This window comes from Pinus tabuliformis, chromosome J, assembly GCF_031772625.1.
Source record: "Pinus tabuliformis cultivar Carrire ecotype Pingquan chromosome J, CPIR1, whole genome shotgun sequence".
Classification (NCBI taxonomy): domain Eukaryota; kingdom Viridiplantae; phylum Streptophyta; class Pinopsida; order Pinales; family Pinaceae; genus Pinus; species Pinus tabuliformis.
The window spans coordinates 8,070,355-8,090,970 of record NC_142295.1 but is presented as its reverse complement, the minus strand read 5'-3'; the positions used below and the strand labels follow the sequence as shown (position 1 = coordinate 8,090,970).

General features: G+C 39.3%; 1 protein-coding gene across 8 annotated transcripts in view; it reads right to left on the bottom strand.

Moving 5' to 3' along the window:
- Nucleotides 1–20,616, bottom strand: part of LOC149225160 (protein-tyrosine sulfotransferase-like) — a 250,002-nt gene that overhangs the window by 138,283 nt on the left and 91,103 nt on the right. For 7 of the 8 annotated variants that reach the window (XR_016247643.1, XM_089376956.1, XM_089376960.1 and 4 more), the window contains exon 5: nt 1,788–1,931. The exons of the other annotated variant lie outside the window; for it this stretch is intronic. Coding sequence is in view for 6 of the 7 variants with exons in the window: in XM_089376956.1 (XP_089233082.1) it covers nt 1,788–1,931 (144 nt within the window). In the remaining variant the exon portion in view is untranslated. The remainder of the gene's footprint in view (nt 1–1,787; nt 1,932–20,616) is intronic. 8 annotated transcript variants of the gene reach the window in all.

Below are 20,616 nucleotides of genomic sequence, written 5' to 3'. Positions count from 1 at the left end.
GTGTTAGAAGACATGCACATGCATTGAGTATAGAGAAAGCTCATGGCATAGATGCAGGATGGAGTCCAACTTATGCGAATCATACTGAATGAGCGGATGGTCAAAACTCCAACAACAATCACACCATATTGGTCCGAGAATATCAACGTTCATCTTGAATACATCCTCTGATGGAATGATACTAATTATCTCCATGATGATGGATCAGTCTCCATGAAATTTACTCTTACAGTTTGTGGAGAGAAATGACTAGCTAGTGGCAAATAGTTTCCTTATTTTCAGCAATCACTGGAAACAAGTTAAATCCTTCAGAAATTCTCAATGCATCATACCTTTTAATGACCACTGAATTGGATCCATTGTACTTTTTAATGACTTGCTAGTATGCCCACCATGAAAAAACAAAAAAGGTCAATGACTGAAGATTCCTGCAACCACTGATGTAAGTAATAAGCATTTAAAAAGTTCAGTCAGCATTTCTGCTAATGGATATGCCAATCCTTGGGTTACAAAAGAATGGGTTTTCTGGTCAGTGTAATGCCTTGGCACATTATGAATCCAAGAAACTGGAAAATCGACCCAAAAAAAGGCTTTCTCCATGTCCCACTATATGTCATCTGCCAGTGCAGTTCAGAATCCAATAAAAGATTGGGTTTTCTGGTCAGTGTAATGCCTTGGCACACTATGAATCCAAGAAACTGGAAAATCGACCCAAAGAAAAGGTTCCCCATATCCCACTATGTGTCGTCTGCCAGTACAGTTCAGAATCCAATAGATGTTACAAACCGACCCCTTCCAAATGCAACAAAAGAAGTATTTTTGACACAATAGCAACACATTCGAACTTGAAAGCATTTACAAATGTAAGTTGTAAACATACGAGTTGCTAAAAAAATTATTTTAGTTCAAATATCTAAAATAAAATAAAAAAATATTAAACAAAAGATTACTGATATTTACAAATGACTCAAAAATGTCAATGGGAATAGTTAAAGCCCATCTGTAGTATGACATTGAAGGTGACTGCAAACTAAATTTATCCAAAGTTCATTCGAAGGAAAAAATAAATAAATAAAACCTAAAAGTGCTGGAGGCCCAAAGCCACTTTAATATTTCTTTCTCCTTAATCAAGTCAAGAAATGCGACAGATAACGAACCCCACATGATTCAATCTCTACTTCCCTTTGATCGTAGTCTTAATTTTCTCTTAAAATCGGTTGTTTTATATTGGTTTTAGAAGGTCATTAGGCTAGCATTTTTTCAGAAACACCAAATATCAAATTTTTCATTTTCAAATGGCAGAGATCTGCCCACGACATGTAATGGCTATAATTTGTTCTTGTTCCACAAAAAAGAATTGTGTTTGACAGACTGACAAAAAATGATCATAAGACAATATTCTAAAAAGCATAATTGCCATTTCAGTTTAAACCATGCTTGTAACATTATTATATTGGGCAGAGAAAACAAAGCATCACCGTTTTTACAGTCTAGATAGACTCCCAACGATGAACAATAATTTATGATAGTAGATAAATGTAAAGAAAATCAGCCATTGGTGAAAAAAGAAGCAATAGATTACACTAATGCACAAAAAGGATCAAAAAGCACCAATGGCACCAGTGGACATGTGCATAAATAATGTAACAAATGGGGAATGCATGATGTGTCTGCATGTATTTATAGCAATACTATCAGCATGGGTAATAGTCTATAGCACACTACATAAAAATTGTTAGAAGTAGACAATTAAAAGTAGAATGTATTAGAGACTGGACCATCATTACCTGAAATGTGGCTCCATTGTGTACAATTTCATGAGCCAAAGGATGATGAATAAACTCACGTAATGGCATTAGCATAGCTGCCATGTCATAGGAATTTTCGGCTTCTTTCTCTATTGCCATCCTTTCTATCTGCCTTGCATCGCGCTGATAGAACCACAATATGTATCTCAGATTTTGTAAACCTTTATAACAAGAATAGATGATAACTTCTCTTGGAAAACAAAATTTGACTACTATACATTGACACTGGAGAATTGAGAAAAAAATCCACAGCTAGAATTTAAAATTCATATGGTCAAATAAATGAACATCATAAGATCTCCTTAAAAAAAGAGATACATGACGGGCAATAGGGTTTGCAGAATCTCGCCACCATGTTACACTAAATTTTACCACCATGAATGTCAATTCGGATCTCTCGCCATCCGATGAGTGTCTCAAGTGAATCCCCTATGAAGCTTGAAGTAAAACAATACCAGGGACAAAAGGAATTTTCGGTTGCACTGCTTAAAAACCATTTTTGAGCATCTGCGTAGTTTTCCTAGCCATTACTTGCGCATGTGCAGTTTTTACCATTATGGCCTACGCAATTATGCGCATTGTCTTCCATTGTAAACTGCGCAATCCTGTTCATGCAAATAAAAATAAAAAAGCAAGTTCTAGAAGCTTTGAAGGAGGAATCTTATCCAAATTAGAAACTCGAACTACCACGTACCTATGCCTCATCCCTTGGTTCATGGAACTAATATCCTCCTCTTAAGGATCATATCCCTTGAGAAGAGGAACTAGAAACCTCCTCCTCTTGCCTGTAAATTGAGCATAAGACTAGAGGAAGGGGGGAGACTTGAATTTGTAAACCTATGCTGCTAATTTTGGGTCTGAAGAGCTTGACATCAAGGGAAAGAACTGAGACTATTGGAAGAGGCTTGTGACATCAAGGCAACCAGGTTGTAAGCTTATTCTCCTTTGAATTCAATACGAAGTAGTTGTTCTTTCCTAAATGTGTCTATTTTGATGTTATTTGCGAGATTCCTTGATCACTCGCATGTTTTATAACTGATTATTGATTCAACTATATGTTGTATGTTAACTTATGGATTTCATTTACCTTTGATTTTATAAGCGAGATGCTTTGATCCCTTTCAATGTTTTTGTCTATGCTGATCTCTTTTGGAGCATCATGGAGAAGTTGTGGAAAGCATTGGAAAAGCCTCCAAGGCATTGAGGAAAAGTTGTCTATGGAAAGCACTGAAAGGACTTCTACAAGCACATCGCTAATAGGTAAGTGATTCTTCGATACTATATGCTTCATGTTTCAATGATAGGCTAAGGAAAGGTAGCAATTATTTTGATGTTTGTTACTAGGATTTGTTGGAAATCTAGGGAGATCCTTCTTGCCCGCAATAACGATTAGTCCGCAATAACAAATTGACAACTACGCTAGGGAATGAGAGCGCTCCATTGTGTCTTGTTGTGACCCTTGACACCTTTAGACCCTTTTAAGAATTGAAATTTCTGGTATGAGGCCTTTGCTTTTTATTTTTTCTTAATTTGTTAGGTCTGCGCAATTTTCCTTTAGCAACATAGAACAGTTTTCTGCGGTGCCTAGTGTGCAACCGCACTAAATTGAACTAGTGACCTATGAAATCCTGTAAAATTTTTGAAAAAGCTAGGGTTTCTTTGATTTAAGTCAAAAAATTTTGTTTTTATGATTTCTTAAGCTTGTTTACAGTCTTATAGAGTCTCTGCCAATTTGATTGGGTGTTTTGAATTTTCTTTTTGAGAAATTCTTAATCTGAGTTCCTTTGGTCATTACTGAGAGGTTTGTCTCAGTTTCTTAACAATTTTAGCATAATTTTGCTTTCATTTTTGCAAGATATGTAAGACCAAAGGCCAACATCACTAAGAAGAATGTCACTTGTTATAGAAATATGTGCAGACTCCAAGGAACTTATATTGCAAACTCTATAAATCAGTAGGACATGATGAGAATAATTGTCGAGCTTATGAACTAATGATAAAGCGCAGTGCTGACACTTATAGAATGCAAGCAGAAGAACATGGACATGAAGGCAGTGGACATCGCAATGGCCAACGAGGCTACCAGGGAAGAGGTCGAGGTGCTCGAGCTGGTCGAGGATGTGGACAGATTATTCGCTATAACTGCGGCCAGGTAGGTCATTTTGCGAGAGATTGTTAGAACCCTACTACGACATGTAAGTACCGTAAATCTTTTGACCGTGTAATTGAAGAATTTCTTGTACTTATGGCAAAGATGCAAGAAAAAAGGAATCAACAGCAGACACAAAATATTCAAATGATGACTGTTAAAAGAAGGAATGATGAACCTCGAATTAGTATTGTTACTAGAAATGGAGTTGCAACCGGCAGTGATAAAGCAGATGAGAAGAGAGAATCTGAAAGTACATGGGTTAGAAAAATTGTTGAGAAAGCTCTTGTTTTTTATATTCAGAAGGAAAAAGAAGTATTTATGGAAGCAAAGCGAAGCTTTATGGATGATGAAGCTTCGACCTCTAGTGCGCAGCCAAAGGCCGATCAGAAAAGCAACTGCGATGTATCAATAGCTTCGACACAGAATTGAGCTCCAACACAGAATCTAGTTTCGACGCAAAATTGAGCTCCGACACAAGATTGAGCTCTGACACAAGACTAGGATTCAGCAAATCAAGAAGGTAATATAAAGTTTTTTCTGCAAACTTGTATGAAATTATTAAGAGATCAAAAGGTTGTAGAAAGGCTTCAGCAAGTTATAGATTCTTGTGCATCAAAAGAAACACCACGAGGTGAGATGCGCGCAGTGAATAATTTGCATCGACAGAAAGAACTGGAACACAAATGGGGCTTAGTGCGCAGATAGGAGAATATGAGATGGATCAAGTTATTCTAGATCTGGGATCTGATGCTAATGTCTTAATGAAGCAGACATGGGAATTAATGGGTAAGCCAAAGCTACAATGGTCACCTATTCAGTTAAAGATGGCAAATCAGCAAAAGATCTTCCCCTTAGGAAGACTACGAATATTGAAGGAGTTTGCACTACTATTGACTTTGAAGTAACAGAGTTTGTTGATGATAGTAACCCTTATCCTACATTGCTTGGACTTGATTGGGAATTTGATAATATGGCCATAATTAATCTGAAGAAGAGACAAACGATATTTGAAAGAAGCAATATGAAAGTAATTGTTCCCTTGGATCCATCAGAAGGAGTAAGATATACAGAAGCAGTCAAAGAAGAGTACTGCGCAGCTAATATAGATAATATCTATCAAATGACAGCAAAGGAACGGGATTGGGTTAAAACTACTACACAAGGCAAGTGGACTTGGGAGCATAATAGTTCTTGTACCTCGGACTCAGAAGAAGAGTTGGAAAACTCGCAGAATAGGTTACCTGAAGTATACACAAGGCGTTGTGCAAAAATTTACCGAATCAATTCGTTGTGTGACACCTCAGGTATGTAACCTACCTTCTTATGATGGCTTGGGTGATATAAATACTTTTCTTGATGATTATGAAGAACAGGTTCCAGAGAATCAAAGGTTGTTAGCCTTGGATATAGCCCTGAAAGCTACCCCTGCTAGATGGTGGGGTGCACACAAGAAGAATATAGAAGGTTGGCAAGAATGTCGAAGATTGATGTGGATAAGGTTTGGACAGATAGATACAGAAATAGAGATAAAATATGATGGTGAAACTAATCCTAGGAAGCATATCCATCTATGCACTACAACATGGAAGGAGATTCCATAGCAAGAATGGGTACATGGATTCATTCATACATTAGAAACAATCCCTAAGAACTGGTACCTAGAAACAAAGCTTCGACATGGTACTATGGATTGGGCAGACATGGTTGATGGCTTCATATTAACATTCAGTTTTGAGGATGATTATCCATACATAGGTTTGGCCCTTCAGACAGTTAAGAAGAGGATCTTTGAGAATGTAACTCCATTGACATGGCAGCAACTTGATTGGGCTGCGCAGATAGAAAATACACTAGAATGCTATAATCTTACTGCAAAAGAAGAAGATGATCCTCACAACATTGGCATAGCAAAATCATAAGGATACCACGAAGTAAATGGGTCTGAATTAGAGATACCAGATATAACGAAGCCACTAAATAGTAAAGACCAAGAAGGTGAACATAGGATCACAGAAGGAGCCCAAGTTTGCAACAATTGGAGATTATTGGGATGAAGAGACAGTCAACAAAATTACAGAGTTACTTCATGGATACCAAAAACTGTTTCCCACCAAGTTTTCAGAAATGAAGGGTATAATAGGAGATCTAGGAATTATGACATTTCCCCTTAAGTCTGATGCAAAGCCATTCAAGAAAAGACCTTACAGATTGAACCCAAAGTATAAGGAGAAAGTGAAAGTAGAACTGGATAAGATGATAGCAGCAGGAATTATTGAACCTGTGGAAGAATCAGAATGGATGAGTCCTATGGTGGTGCAAGAAAAGAAAAGTCAAGGAGAAATTAGGATCTGTGTTGATTTGAGAAAGTTGAATGATGCATGTTTACATGATCCATTCCCTACCCTTTTCACAAATGTAGTAGACAATGTAGGAGTTCAGGAATCTTACTCATTTACAGATGGATTTTTAAGTTATCAACATATTAGGATTGCACCTGAAGATCGGCATAAAACCACATTTGCTACAGAATGGGGCTCATATCAATACACAGTAATGCCTTTTGGATTAAAGAATGCCCCTACTATATTTTCTAGAGTGGTGGTTGTAGCTTTTAAGGAATATATCCACAAATTTTTAGAGGTATATTTTGATGATTGGAGTATTTGGGTTGCTAAGCAAGCATGTTGGAAGTTTAAGACTTATGCTTGACACATGTAGACAATATCAAATCCCTTTGAACCTAAAGAAGTGCATATTTTGTGTACCTTTTGGCATGTTGTTGGGACATATTGTTTGCAAGCGAGGGCTAATGGTGGACCCTGCTAAGATTGTTATCATTGTGAACTTGCCTCCACCTAAGACAATAAGAGCTTCACGCTGCATTGGGACATACAGGGTATTACAGAAAGTTTATCAAGGGGTATGCCCAGATTACTACGCTTATGGAGAAATTATTGAAGAAGGATGTAACTTTTCAGTGCGACGAAGAATGTCAAAAGAGCTCGACATATTAAAGGTAAAGATGGTAGTTGCTCCTATACTAGTGTTCCCTGATTGGAAAAAGGAATTTCATGTCCATGTGGATGCTTCATGCATAGCTTTGGGAATGGTACTAGCACAGCTTAGTGAAGGAGAAATTGATCATCATATAGCCTTTGCAAGTAGAAAGTTTTCCAAGGAAGAAAAGAATTACATAACTACAGAAAGGGAAGGATTGGCTATGGTGTATGCTTTGCAGAAATTGACACATTATTTGTTGGGATCACACTTTAAAATGTTCAAAGATCATCCTGCCCTGAAGTATTTGGTTAATAAACCTGTTTTAGGAGGAAAGATTTGCAAATGGTTACTATTATTTCAAGAATATGACTTTGAGATCATTGTTAAACTAGGAAGACTAAATGCAAGACCTAACCATTTGTCAAGGTTGGAAACAGGGGAAGAACCAACCAATATAGAGGATAATCTCCCTGAGGCACAGTTATTTGCAATCAAAGTTGCAGATGACCATTTTGCAGATATCATTCAAGTTTTGACCATAGGGATGGCTCCTTCAGAGTATACTACGCATCAAAAGAAGGAATTAGTGGTTAAGGTAGTTGACTTTTTGCTAATAGCAGGACAATTATATCAGATGGGCCCTGATGAGATACTGCACAGATATGTTCCTAAACATGAAAGACAGATGATTCTAGCAGAAGCTCATGGTGGCGCAGCTAGTGGACACTATGTCGGAAAAGTTATTGCGCAAAAGATTTTGAGAGCAGGATTGTGGTGACCTACACTACACGGATGCAAAGGAGTACTGCCGAGCATGTGATGCATGTCAAAGAACAGAGAAGCCTTCAAGAAGACAATGAGATGCCACTAGTACCACAAGTTACATTGCAGGCTTTTGATAAATGGGCTATTGATTTTGTTGAACATATTAACCCACCTAGAAAGAGGACTGGTGCAAGGTTCATAATTACTGCAACTGATTATTTGATAATGTGAACCGAAGCACAACTAGTAAAGGATTGCAGCGCAGACACTGTTGCGAAGTTTATTTTTGAATACATATTGTCGAGATTTGGATGTCCAAAGATCTTGATGAGTTACAAAGGTTCACATTCCCTAAATAAAACTATTGAAGCATTGACTGAGGAATTCCAAGTTTATCATCAAAAGAGTACCCCTTATCACCCTCAGGCCAATGGAATAGTAGAAGCATTTAATAAGATTTTGGAGAATGCACTGACTAAGGTATGCAATGTGAACAGGGATGACTGGGACCTTAGAATTCCAGCAGTTTTATGGGCTTATCGGACCACATGCAAGAAGTTGACAGGTCAGACACCCTTCAGGTTGGTTTATCGACAAGAAGTTGTAATGCCCATGGAATACATTATCCCTGGCCTAAGGATTGCAGCTTTTACAAATATCGCAGACCCTGACATAATGGAGGAAAGAACGTCACAGTTGATTGCTTTGGAGGAAGATAGATTCATAGCAGGATTTCATCAGCAAGTACAGAAAGCAAGAGAAAAGGCTTGGCATGACAGGCATATTAAGCAAAAGAAGTTTCAGGTAGGAGACCTTGTTCTCCTATATGACACTAAGGTTGTGAAATTTCCAGGGAAATTCAAGATGCATTAGTTAGGCCCATATATTATTAAGCATATTACCGATGGAGGCGCAGTTCAATTGGCGAAGTCAACTGGAGAGTCGAATCAAGGAAGAGTAAATAACAATAGGTTGAAGATGTACAAGGACAATCTTGCCCTTACATCTTCGCTCTGAAGAAGAAAGGAGAAGAGTCTTAGTACCACCTGCAGTTGAAAGTGGGCACTGGAATATAAACTACACAGCAGAGTGCTTCGACGTAAGGAGTTACTTCGCTACAGTCAGGATTATGTCGAAGTACATAGGCGCTGCGACGTAAGACGGATGTTTGCTACACTATGGGATGCATCGAAGTTTGCCAGAAAAATATGACTATTAAAAGGGAAAGTTAAATTTAAAATACCCAGCAAATTGCATTTATGAGGATAGGTTGGCAAGATCTAAGGATAGATATGCAATTAATGAACAAAATTGGAGCACAATCTGAACAAAATCTAAGCTAATGATGGGGTTAGAAACTCAAAATCGTTATAAAAAGCCGCCTCTCGCCCAGATCGAACACTTTGCTGAATTGAGAATTTGAGTCTTGAGAGTGCGAAGAAATTGCAGAAGTTTTAGTTGTTGTATGTCGTCTGAGCGTTCTTGGGAAGAAATTGTGCATAATTTTCGTGAGAAAGGCTTACCCGCAATCATGGAAGCTGCTAGTATGACCGCAACATTAGCTGAGATGCCCGCAGTAGCATCAACCACAGCAGCATCAGCACAAAAACAGCGGAAATCACCGAGGAAGAAACCAACCAAGGAAGAGAGAACCAAGAAGAAATAGGATAAGAAACCTACCAAGCCTCAACAACAACCTGAGCAAGTCATAGATAGTGAAGGAGAAATGGAGGAGGTGCAGATGGAAACAGGTGGCGTAGAATTTTCGCCTCTACCACCATACATTCCATCGAGGAAACCAAATGAAAAACCTGTAAAAGAATCGAAGGATGCGAAGTATGGCACCTTTACACCCTTGTTGTCAGAAGCAGTACCATTTTCAAGAGAAGTTTTAGGGAAAATTCCGCAGCTGAAGTTCGCGGATTATGACTTTAACGACAAGAAGAAGTACCCTCAGTTCGAACCAGACCGTATTTGAAACGGGTGCACTACCCAGACAGCAGACTGACAAGGCTAGAACCACAATAGTGGGCAAATGGGTTGGCACAATCAAGACTACTAAATATGTTAAATGTGTCGCACTTCGGCAAAAGTCTAGGGAGCACAGAGTGTGTGTGACAGTTGCTCGTGCTGGTACACAATGGAGAATTATGGATGGGAACTAAGATCCCTATAGACCCAATGTTGATCTGGAGGATCACGAGACTACCATACCAAGGGCTGAACCACGCAGAGGAGTTCGTTGGAAACGATCAAGACCGCGCTATAGAGGACAGTGTGAAGAAGAAGTTTGGGCTAGAAAAAGGAAAGAGGGGATATGACATCAATTCAATCAGTGACCAGGCAGTTCACTTCGCAACACACATATTGATTGGGAAGATCATGAGAAAGTGTTGGGTGAATAAAGTTCCTGCGTTAGTAGTTTCAGTAGCTATGCAGTGAGCCAATGGGGTTCAGTACAACTGGGTCGAATACCTATGCAAAGAATTTCTAGATGATTGTCGCGAAGTCTAGGAGAAAGGTACCACATTCCATTATGCGTGGTTAATTTTGATTATTGCAATATTAGCATGGAGAGAGCTAGAGGATTCACAGTTCCCCCCGGTAGCAACAAATGTCTATGACGTCGGGCGGTATGCCTCACTATGGTTTACCACCCAACCATCGCGAGCTATGGAGAATAGAATGATTTTCGTGTTATACCATATGGATTTGCATATGCTAGTGAACCAACATCCTCGCCTGTCGTCGAGCCTATACGAATAGTATAGCGTTGTTGCGAAGTTCAAAGCTAACTTTCATAAAGTCTATATACAAGCTCGTAGTGAAAAAAATAAGAAATGGCATCCCCTACCATACTTAGTCATAGAAGATGATCTCCTCACACTAGCACAACAATGACCAGCAGAAGGGATGATTGCACTCGAGGCAAAGGTAGAAGCAGGAGACAGTGCGACAGAAGAAGAGGAGGAAACTTCGTAGCACAGCGAAGCGAGTGTAAAAGACAAGGATGAGCATGAATCAGAGGAAGAGGAGCAACATGATGAGGTCTCCAAGATCCTCCTGAAGGAGATGAGCAGACTAAGGAGTCTGAGAAAACAGAAAATCAACAAACTGTCATAGAAAAGAGGAAAGCACAGGGCGAAGCTTCCACGAAGATCAAGAAGAAGCAGAGGGCAGATAAGACGAAGGATATCACACCAATGGTCCCTACTGATGGAGACCTGGAGCAGATCAGAGATAGGATTCAGGAGGTGACAACTGAATCTTGGAACAAAGTAGAGGATCACTATGGCGCACTTCTCACAAGTGTGCAGGACCAGATCGCAAAATTGAAGATACTGGCACAGACGGTCAGACAACTAGCACAGATAGAGGAAAGGGTTGGAGTAGAAAGGCATATAGAGCCTACGCTTGCAGCGAGGTTAGCACAGATACCTGCAGGAGCCCTACAGTTTGACTTCGCCGAACTACAGCACCAAGCTAAGGAATGGAAGCATGTCAATACGAACATCGCAGCAGTGTCATTGCAAATATTACACAAGTTGCACTTGGAAATTATAGAAGAGTTGAGGCTACGCGAACAACACACCTCGCAGCTAAATATTCAAGCAGAAAAGGAGCAAGTTGCGCTTTGGCAAATAAGACAAAGGATATCACACCAATGGTCCTTACTGATGGAGACCTGGAGCAGATCGAAGATAGGATTCAAGACGCAACAACTAATCTTGGAACAAAGTAGAGGATCACTACGGCGCACTTCTCACAGGTGTGCAGGACCAGATCGCAAAATTGAAGATACCGGCACAAACGGTCAGACAACTAGCGCAAATAGAGGAAACAGTTGGAGTAGAAAGGCATATAGAGCCTACACTTGCAACGAGGTTAGCACAGATACCTGCAGGAGCCCTACAGTTTGACTCCGTCAAACTACAACAGCAGGCTAAGGAATGGAAGCATGTCAATATGAACATCGCAGCAGTGTCATTGCAAAGATTACACAAGTTGCACTTGGAAATTATAGAAGAGTTGAGGCTACACAAACAACACACCTCGCAGCTAAATATTCAAGTACAAAAAGAGCAAGTTGCACTTTGGCAGAAGCTTGAGCAGGTGATCCAAGAAAGGGATCAATAGCACAGCAGCACCAGAAGATCAAGGAGGCAGTGGAAGCGATGTGCAGAAATTCCGGACCTTGATGTCAGGGAGGAAGAGCCAGTGGAAGACAAGGTCGTGAAGCTTGGCCTTGCAATGAAGGGGTACAAGGAGAAAATTGCCGCAGTGAAATTCAAGTACAAAATGCAGATTGATGAACTGCAAATGAAGCTGCAACCAACTACACCACAGGAAGTGAGAGATCAGAGGGAGACTGGCCTAAAGACTGCAATGGCCAGCATCTCTGCAGCAGTGGCAGATTATGGAAAACTTTTGGATGAAAGTCTACAAATTTGGACTTTGCTGCAGGAAGATCCAAATGTACAGAAATTGTAGGAAGAAATACAGCAGAAGCAGCAGTAGTTAGAAGAAATTCGAGCATCTGCGAAGACCTTACCAATCTCATAGAAGCTCGCGAAGATCAATGAGTCAAAGGCCCTCCAGAAGAAAATTGAGGAGCTGAAGAAGGAAGAACGGGTCTTAACAGAGAGGACTCAGCCTTGGCAGGATGAGGCCCTCCAAATATTGCAGGCAATAGATGAGAAGCTTCAATAGCTTCGACAAAGAGAGACGGCGTTGGTATAGAAGGTTGCAGAACATGTGACAGAGGCACCGCTGGAGGAAGTGCGCAACAAGGAAAAGCAGGTCATAGAGATTCTGCAAAAGTTCAACGAGGCCTACAACAGTATTGCAACAAAAATCAAAGGCAAAGCATCTGAGTGACTCGGGATGAGTCACATGTGAGTGTTGGGGGCCTATTGGGCACAACAGCCCAACTTGGCCTTAATTTTGGTAAAGACTCCTCATTTTGAGGAGCGGAGAGTACAGTGGAGCGCAAAGTGGGCAGTGCAATGAAGTACCAAAGTGGACCGCCCAGTAAATATACCGTGCGGTATATAGGCTTCAAGGCGGGTCGAAGCCCCTCTATTTCATAAAAAGCAAGTATTATTGTAAAAGATGAATGATTTTCATACCATTGTAGCTTGTATTAGGGGAGTTCATGGTATATGGACCATGGTATTTTGATGATATATCCCTCGATGTAATAGTATATATAGGGATCAATAATAAAGAAGAGAATAAGCTTATAATGACATCATGAATCGAATGGTTGTATTCTTGTGATCTGTGGTTTGAAGCAAAGGAAGAGGCTCTGCAGTTGAATGCGCAGACGACCTACAACTTAGTGTGCACGTCAAGAATTGTTTGTTATACAAAGAATTATTATTATAAGCAACAGTTCTTGTGGACGTAGTCCCAGATTGGGATGAACCATGGTAAAATTGGGGTCTTCATGTGTATATTTGTTTATTATCTTTTGTAGAGTAGCAGTTAATTACAGTTGCATTTTATTACAACGCAGTAATGATTATGGGTTTATATGATGTTTATGTGATTAAATGAAAGTGGCGAAGTAATCTATGTATGTTAAAGATAAAAGAACATAAAAATACCACATCGCATCATCCCTCAAGTCTACATAAACCTGGTTCTTCATACTCCCATAATCACTTCGAGTGAGACTGCGATTTGCTTGCAGGTTGTTGTCAAAAGGGCCAGTGATTCATTGTTTTGTTGGTGCACGGTATAGATCGAACCTGGGTCAGCCCAATCTAAGCCAACATAGAGTCAATCCCACTCTTCCATTGGAGAGTGAAACACATGTCACTCAGGTTGATGAACCATTGATTGATCAAGTGGTTGAATTGATTCCATCTTCAGTCGATCTCACTCTCCCTTTAGAGAGCAAACTTAATACCGCTCAAGTTCTTCTTGTTACATTAGATTCTTCTACACAAGGGGGCATTTCACCCGTTTCCATGGAGCCCCCTCCAAGCACTGAGGTCATTTCCTTTGATTGGAATAGACTGACAGAGCCTCGTCTTCCTTCTTCCGCCCCTTTCCAAATCATTGTAAAAGCATATGATAAGAATGTGCATCGCACAAACGTCGACGAAGGTGCTTCTGTCAATATTTTATCCTCAACCACTTGGCAAGCTTTGGGTTCCCCTCAGTTTGTGCTTGTTACATAACATTTGTTAGCTTTTAACAGAACCATTAGTGAACCTTTAAGGATCCTTCCTAAGTTACTTATTACTCTGGAAGGAAAAATTGTTTGTATGGATCTTATGGTAGTCCATGGCCCCTTGGATTTCAATTTGCTCCTTGGGCAAGACTATGTCTATGCCATGAAAGTTGTCGAGTCCACACTTTTCCGAGTGATGTATTTCCCTCACAATGGAAACATCGTGACTACTGACCAATTTTCGTTCATTGGTCTTGATTCGACTACCATCCATCTAACATCCCTTAATGTTCCCTATAAGCAAGTGGTATCTACCCCACCACGGGTTAATTATGTGGCAATTGGTCCCATTTTTTCAGTTACCGATGTAAGCGACCCTCTCACTGTCTGCTCGACATTCTTTGACTCAAATCCAATAATTAACAGGGTGATCCCTTCAATGGAGACATTTGAACTCGATTTTCTTATTCCCATTGATTTCCTTAACATGTGTTCATTCCAGAGAACTATTCTTCCTTCTGATGAAGACCTCTTGGAAGCCATGATCGGGGAGTGTCACTTGGCATGTGTTTCTTCCAAATGGAAGCTATGATCAAGGTCCCTATGATGATGGTTCTTTTACTGTATCAACCTCATTAAAAAATGAAATAGGTCCCTATGAGGATGGCTCTTTTATTGTGTCAACCTCGCTAAATAATGAAACAGGTCCCTATGAGGATGGTTCTTTTATTGTGTCAACCTCGTTAAAAAATGAAACAGGTCCCTATGAGGATAGTTCTTTTACTGTGTCAACATTGTTAAAAAATGAAACAGGTCCCTATGAGGATGGTTCTTTTACTACGTCAACCTCTTAAAAAAATGAAACCGGTCTCCATGAGGATGATTCTTTACTGTGTCAACCTCTTTAAAAAATGAAATAGGACCCTATGAGCATAGTTAGTTTTCTTGTGTCAATCTCGTTAAAAAATGAAACAAGGTTCCATGAGCAAAGTTCCTTTTTTTGTGTCAAGCTCGTTAAAAAATGAAACAAGGTTCCATGAGCATAGTTCTTTTCCTGTATTGAGCTCGTTAAAAAATGAAACAAATCCTCCCCAAATTGAGTCTTGTCTTTCACTTGATCTCATAAATGAACCTTCATTTCATCTGCCTATTAGTAACCGATAATCTACTCAGGCGCATGAAATGAAGCTTAGGAGGCATGTGCCTTTGTAAGTTATTCTTGAGGGCATAAAAACTTATTTCAAGCATAGTTTCTTGTCGTTTCAAGCTTGTATAAAATTGAAACCACTTTCAAGCATAGTTTTTCTCTGTTTCAAGTTTGTATAAAAATGAAACCCTCTCAAGCATAGTTTTTCCTATGTTTCAAGCTTGTGTAAAAATGAAACCTAATTTGAGTCCATTTGGTTATTCTTTTCATGCTCGTAAAACATATGAAAATGCCAAGTTCTTTCTGTGTTTTCCTGCTCGTTAATTAAATTGAAATTCGGCGGTATGAGTACACTTTTATCACTTTTTCGGTCTCGTTAAAACTTACGAAAAAGCGAAACCCTGGAGTTAGCTGTAAGCTCTTTCCTGACTCTCGAAACATGAAAAGATTGTCGAGTATTTGACTATTAAAACTCGTAAAAGTAAATGAACAATCGTCTATTCAGTATAAGTTTAACCCTTTTACGCACTGAACTAACCTATTTACGAAAAAGAAACGCCTTAGTCAAGCATGGCTAAGAGGTTCTCTTGGGTATTATTTTCTACCCTTTTGGGCCCAAGGGACAAATTACGTAAAGGAACCTATGGAGTTTTCTATTTCGCCTCTTTTTCAAACTATCTAAATATGAAAAAGGACCAAGTTGTACCTTCGCTAGACTCGTAAAAACATTAAATAGGATTGGACTCGTCAATCATGATGAGACTGAACCACTCCTTCCTTGGGTTCGTTAAAAATACTCCGAAGGATGAATTTACAGAACAAGCACATGTTATCCTCCTCAAGCTTGCGTAAAAATAAAGAGGTACTTGCCAGCAATGGTGGGGGGAAATTGAGAAAGAACATTTGTTTTTATATTGTAAGAAGGCAGTATGTCGTTATTGAACACGACACTCCGTCACCTTTGTGTCCAGGTTTGGAAATCCATTTGCCTCTGAATTGGTCATACCTCATTAAAAGTCTTCAAACTGGTTTCTAGTCCTCTTTTTGAGTCAAATGATGCTAAGTCGAAAAGTTGTGTCGTCGATATGTTCAAGAGAAGTCCATCCTCAGATAAAATTACCTTGCAATTTGTAGCCTTTAATCGCGTCGGTCGTCCCTAGGTCAGTCCTGAATCACTTCATTTTTTTCTTAAAAACTTAGTGCCTGTTTCGTTTTGTTGATGGGGGATATACATCAAGGCCCTCCGGTGAGAGGTCATTCCTGTCGACGTCAGCTCATTATCCAGGGAGTTGACTTAGAAACACTCTTTCAGTGCCTTGGAGTCTGCATATGCCTCAATGGCAAGTTTCTCGCTTTCGACGACAAGTTCTCATCATTGGCCTTCAATCGAATGATTCTATGAGTGTTCGAATTCAAAACATTTAATCGCACTTCATAGATTGTACTGGAGTACCTTGAGAGCCATTGTCATTATTGGTGGTTTCTCTCGCACCTATTAATGGTTTACATCATTGACTGGTAATCAGGTGGTTTCTACCATGTTCGACTTCAAGACATTTACTCACATGGTTAGATTCGTACATCAAGAGATGGAGATCAAGACCCTGGATCTAGTTTCATCCATCTAGGTTGCATGGAGTTATTAAATATTCATGATTGTAAACATAGATCCATTGATGGTTGCGTCCATATTATGTCTTTTGTTGACATGAACCTTCAGATGTATTTCCATATTGATTCTTTGAGATACTTGTACTCTGAGTATGGGAATGGCTACCCCAGCGATGTTTATATGAAAGCATGATATGGTAATCCTTGATTGTTTGTTTCAGGTCTTCAACCAATTGGTCTCTGATCCAAACCTTTTGACATGATAAAGCACTTTAGTCATCAAACATCTTTTATGGCTTTGCACTTTGGGGGGCAATCTGTTACATTAAATTTTGTCACCATGAAGCTTGAAGTAAAACAATACCATGGGTTGCACTGCTTAAAAACCATTTTTGAGCATCTGCGCAGCTTTCCTAGCCATTACCTACGCATGTGCAGTTTTTAACATTATGGCTTGCACAATTATGCGCATTGTCTTTCACTATAAACTGCGCAATCTTGTTCATGCAAATAAAAATAAAAAAGCAAGTTCTAGGAGCTTTGAACGAGGAATCTTATCCAAATTAGAAACCTCGAACTACTACATACTTGCGCCTCATCCCTTGGTTCATGGAACTAATCTCCTCCTCTTAAGCATCATATTCCTTGAGAAGAGGAACTAGAAACCTCCTCCTCTTGCCTATAAATTGAGCATAAGACTAGAGGAAGGGGAGAGACTTGGATTTGTAAACTTATGTTACTAATTTTGGGTCTGAAGAGCTTGTCATCAAGGGAAGGAACAGAGACCATTGGAAGAGACTTGTGCAATCAAGGCAACCAGGTTGTAAGCTTATTCTCCTTTCAATTCAATACAAAGTAGTTGTTCTTTCCTAATTGCGTCTATTTTGATGTTATTTGTGATATTCCTTGATCACTCGCATGGTTTATAACTGATTATTGATTCAACTATATGTTGTATGTTAAGTTAGGGATTTCATTTACCTTTGATTTTATATGTGAGATGCTTTGATCCCTTTGAATGTTTTTGTCTATGCAGATCTTTTTTGGAAAATCATGGAGAAGTTGTGGAAAGCATTGGGAAAGCCACTAAGGCATTGAGGAAAAGCTGGTTGTGGAAAGCACTGAAAGGACTTCTACAAGCACATCGCTATTGGGTAAGTGATTATTCGCGTAATACATGTTTCATGTTTCAGTATTAGGCTAAGGAAAGGTAGCAATTCTTTTGATGTTTGTTACTAGGTTTTGTTAGAAATCTATGGAGATCCTTCTTGTCCGCAAGAAGGATTGGTCTACTATAACACACAACACCAATTTGGTCACTCGTATTAACATTTTATTGACACAGGTAATTATAAACTCACAAGTGTTGCTATTCAGCCTAAATCTGCAAGTTTAGCCTTGTGATAGATAATTGAAGTCTCAAAACACAGTGCCTATAGGGTCGTAAATAAATTGTCAGTGTTGTTATTCCAATTAAATCTGTAAGTTTAGCTCTGAAATGAATATTTGAGTCTCAAAGCATAGTGGTTATGGAAGCTGCAGAAAATTAGTAGATTCATGAGATTAAACGCAATGTGACAATCAATTAAGGACTACATCCTCATGAGTTGAAATGTATTCTATGTTTTATCAATATCGGCAACCTAAAGAGTCTACGCCATAACATGCATTTGCAGTGAAGACATATATATTAGGAGTTCATAACTTCATACATATGCATCTAGCATAAAGGAGAAAAGAGGGGAGATTCTCATATAATGAGTGACGTGCTTATTCATGTATCTTGCATCCTTTTCCTCCTTTGTACATGTTACCCTCTTTCAGCAGGGGTACATAGATGCACAAATTCATTTTTGGGCAACACCATTGAAAATCCGAGGAATGCAAGTCTAAATTTTTGTAAATCCCTGTGGGATGATGATTATGTGAGAGTGTGTCCTAAATCTCCAATGGTTGTTAGTCATGTCCAATCTTCTCAACTTCATTTCCATGGTACTTGGTTTTATGGCACTGCTGACATCCCCGTGGAAAGCCCAAGCAATGCAAGTCTAAAGCCTCATAAATCCCTGTGGGATGATGATTATGTGACAGTGTGTCCTAAATCTCCAATGGTGGTCATGGCCAATCTTCTCAACTTCATTTCTATGGTGCTTAGTTTTATGGCACTGCTAACATCCCTTGGTGGGCGGCAACTCCCTGCCTTGATGGGCATTCTTATGTCCTAGGGTGGTATGTATACATTATCAAGGTGGACCTAATGGGACTAATGATTTACAGGAACACTTAGTGCTTATCCCTATAAATGCTTATCATTTATTGTACTTTTCCCTTTGATCCCAACACACATATTTGTTCCCCACATGGTTGTCTTTTTGACTCTATTAGCATTCCTTGGCCTCGATGTCTTCATCTTGTCACAATTTTGTAACATTGTAGTCTCATATTTTCCAATAGTTTGCAGTTCCCAAGGCAATTTGCAAATCCTAGTGCACAAGTTCCCAGATGGTCATTGGTCAAAAGGCTTAGATTGGTTAGTAAACTTTCTCCTTGCAATGTCCTTTGTAATTTTAGAAATGATGATTTAGAGAGAAGTTATGCTCAAGAAAAGGGGATTGTCTTCCTTTTATTAATGTGGGCTTCAAGAAGCTTTTGGAGGTTGTTTCCTGGCCAAAGGGGTCAAGTGAGCAGTCAAAAGGCACCTACAAAATTTTTGCAAGACAACCCAAGTTCCAAAATCTTCATATTAACAACGTCAATGGAGATCTACACTTAAGGTAACTTTTTTCCGGTTCAACGAACCACACGTGTGGAGGCTAAGAGAGCCTTCTAAGCCAATCTAAGGGAATTTTTTGTTGTAAATGTAGCGATGGAAGATGTTCTGGCTTGTGCCTTAGTCAGTAAAAACCTCGAATTAGTCTTTCTCTAGCATGAATGCGAGTTCATAAGATAGACTTCAGTTACAATGAGTTGACTTCAGTTACAATGAGTTGACTTCTAGTTTACTGGAATGGTCATCGAGTTTGCATGCGTAGTGTTGGAGCTTCAGTTCATTAGAGTCTTCTTAGACTATAGGATGAGGTGGCAATGACAAGTTCAGTCAGGCCGAGTTAAGACATCAGAGATAAGTGAAGAGAGGACGAGTTGAGTCCTCAATTAACTCGAATCACAACTCGAGCTAGTTAACAGAGCCCTAGTCCAAGGGTAACTGGGACTTGCTCCAATTAACTAGCAAAGGAAACTCATGACACTGTGTGAATTGCCATTCAACTAGGCCTCCTTGCATGCATTGATTTATTTTGTAAAAGAGAAGGACGAAGGCACAATTAAATTGATCATTCTTTGTGTGGAGTGCGCATAAATTGAGGAGCAAGAGTGCGAAAGGATTGTGGAGAAAGGATCAGGATTCGCAAAGCAGGTCAAGACTATCTTTAGCAAAGAACAATTGTGTGTAGGACTGAGAGCATCTTCTCAAGGGCCAAGACCAGTGATCAAGAGCAGGCCAAGAACAATTGTAGAACTGAGAATAATGAGGAGAAGCCTAGCGCTTTCTTAGTGACAAATTGTTGGCTGCAGTAGCAACATGAATTGTAATAGATCCATTTGCTCAAAGAACAATCAATAAAAGACCACAACAAAGAAAGCAGGTATTCCTTTTTGGGTTTCCCGAGGAAAACAAGCATGTCAATTTTGTGTGCATGTATTTTTATCTCGATTATTTTTGTTGCATGTTGAATGTTAAGAAACTTTGTATCTTGGTGAAAGTTAAAACTTGCTCTCAGTTTTGAGTTGCCTTGATTTTCAGTTGATTCATCTAAGCAGTTGCTGAGTGTGAAAATTTGGAGACCCAAATCCCTACTGCAACAAATTGATACTACTTCTCCTACATGTTAATTCATGCAAGTTATTTACTATGTTACACTATAAATATCAAAGTCAATACGACTGCAGCCTT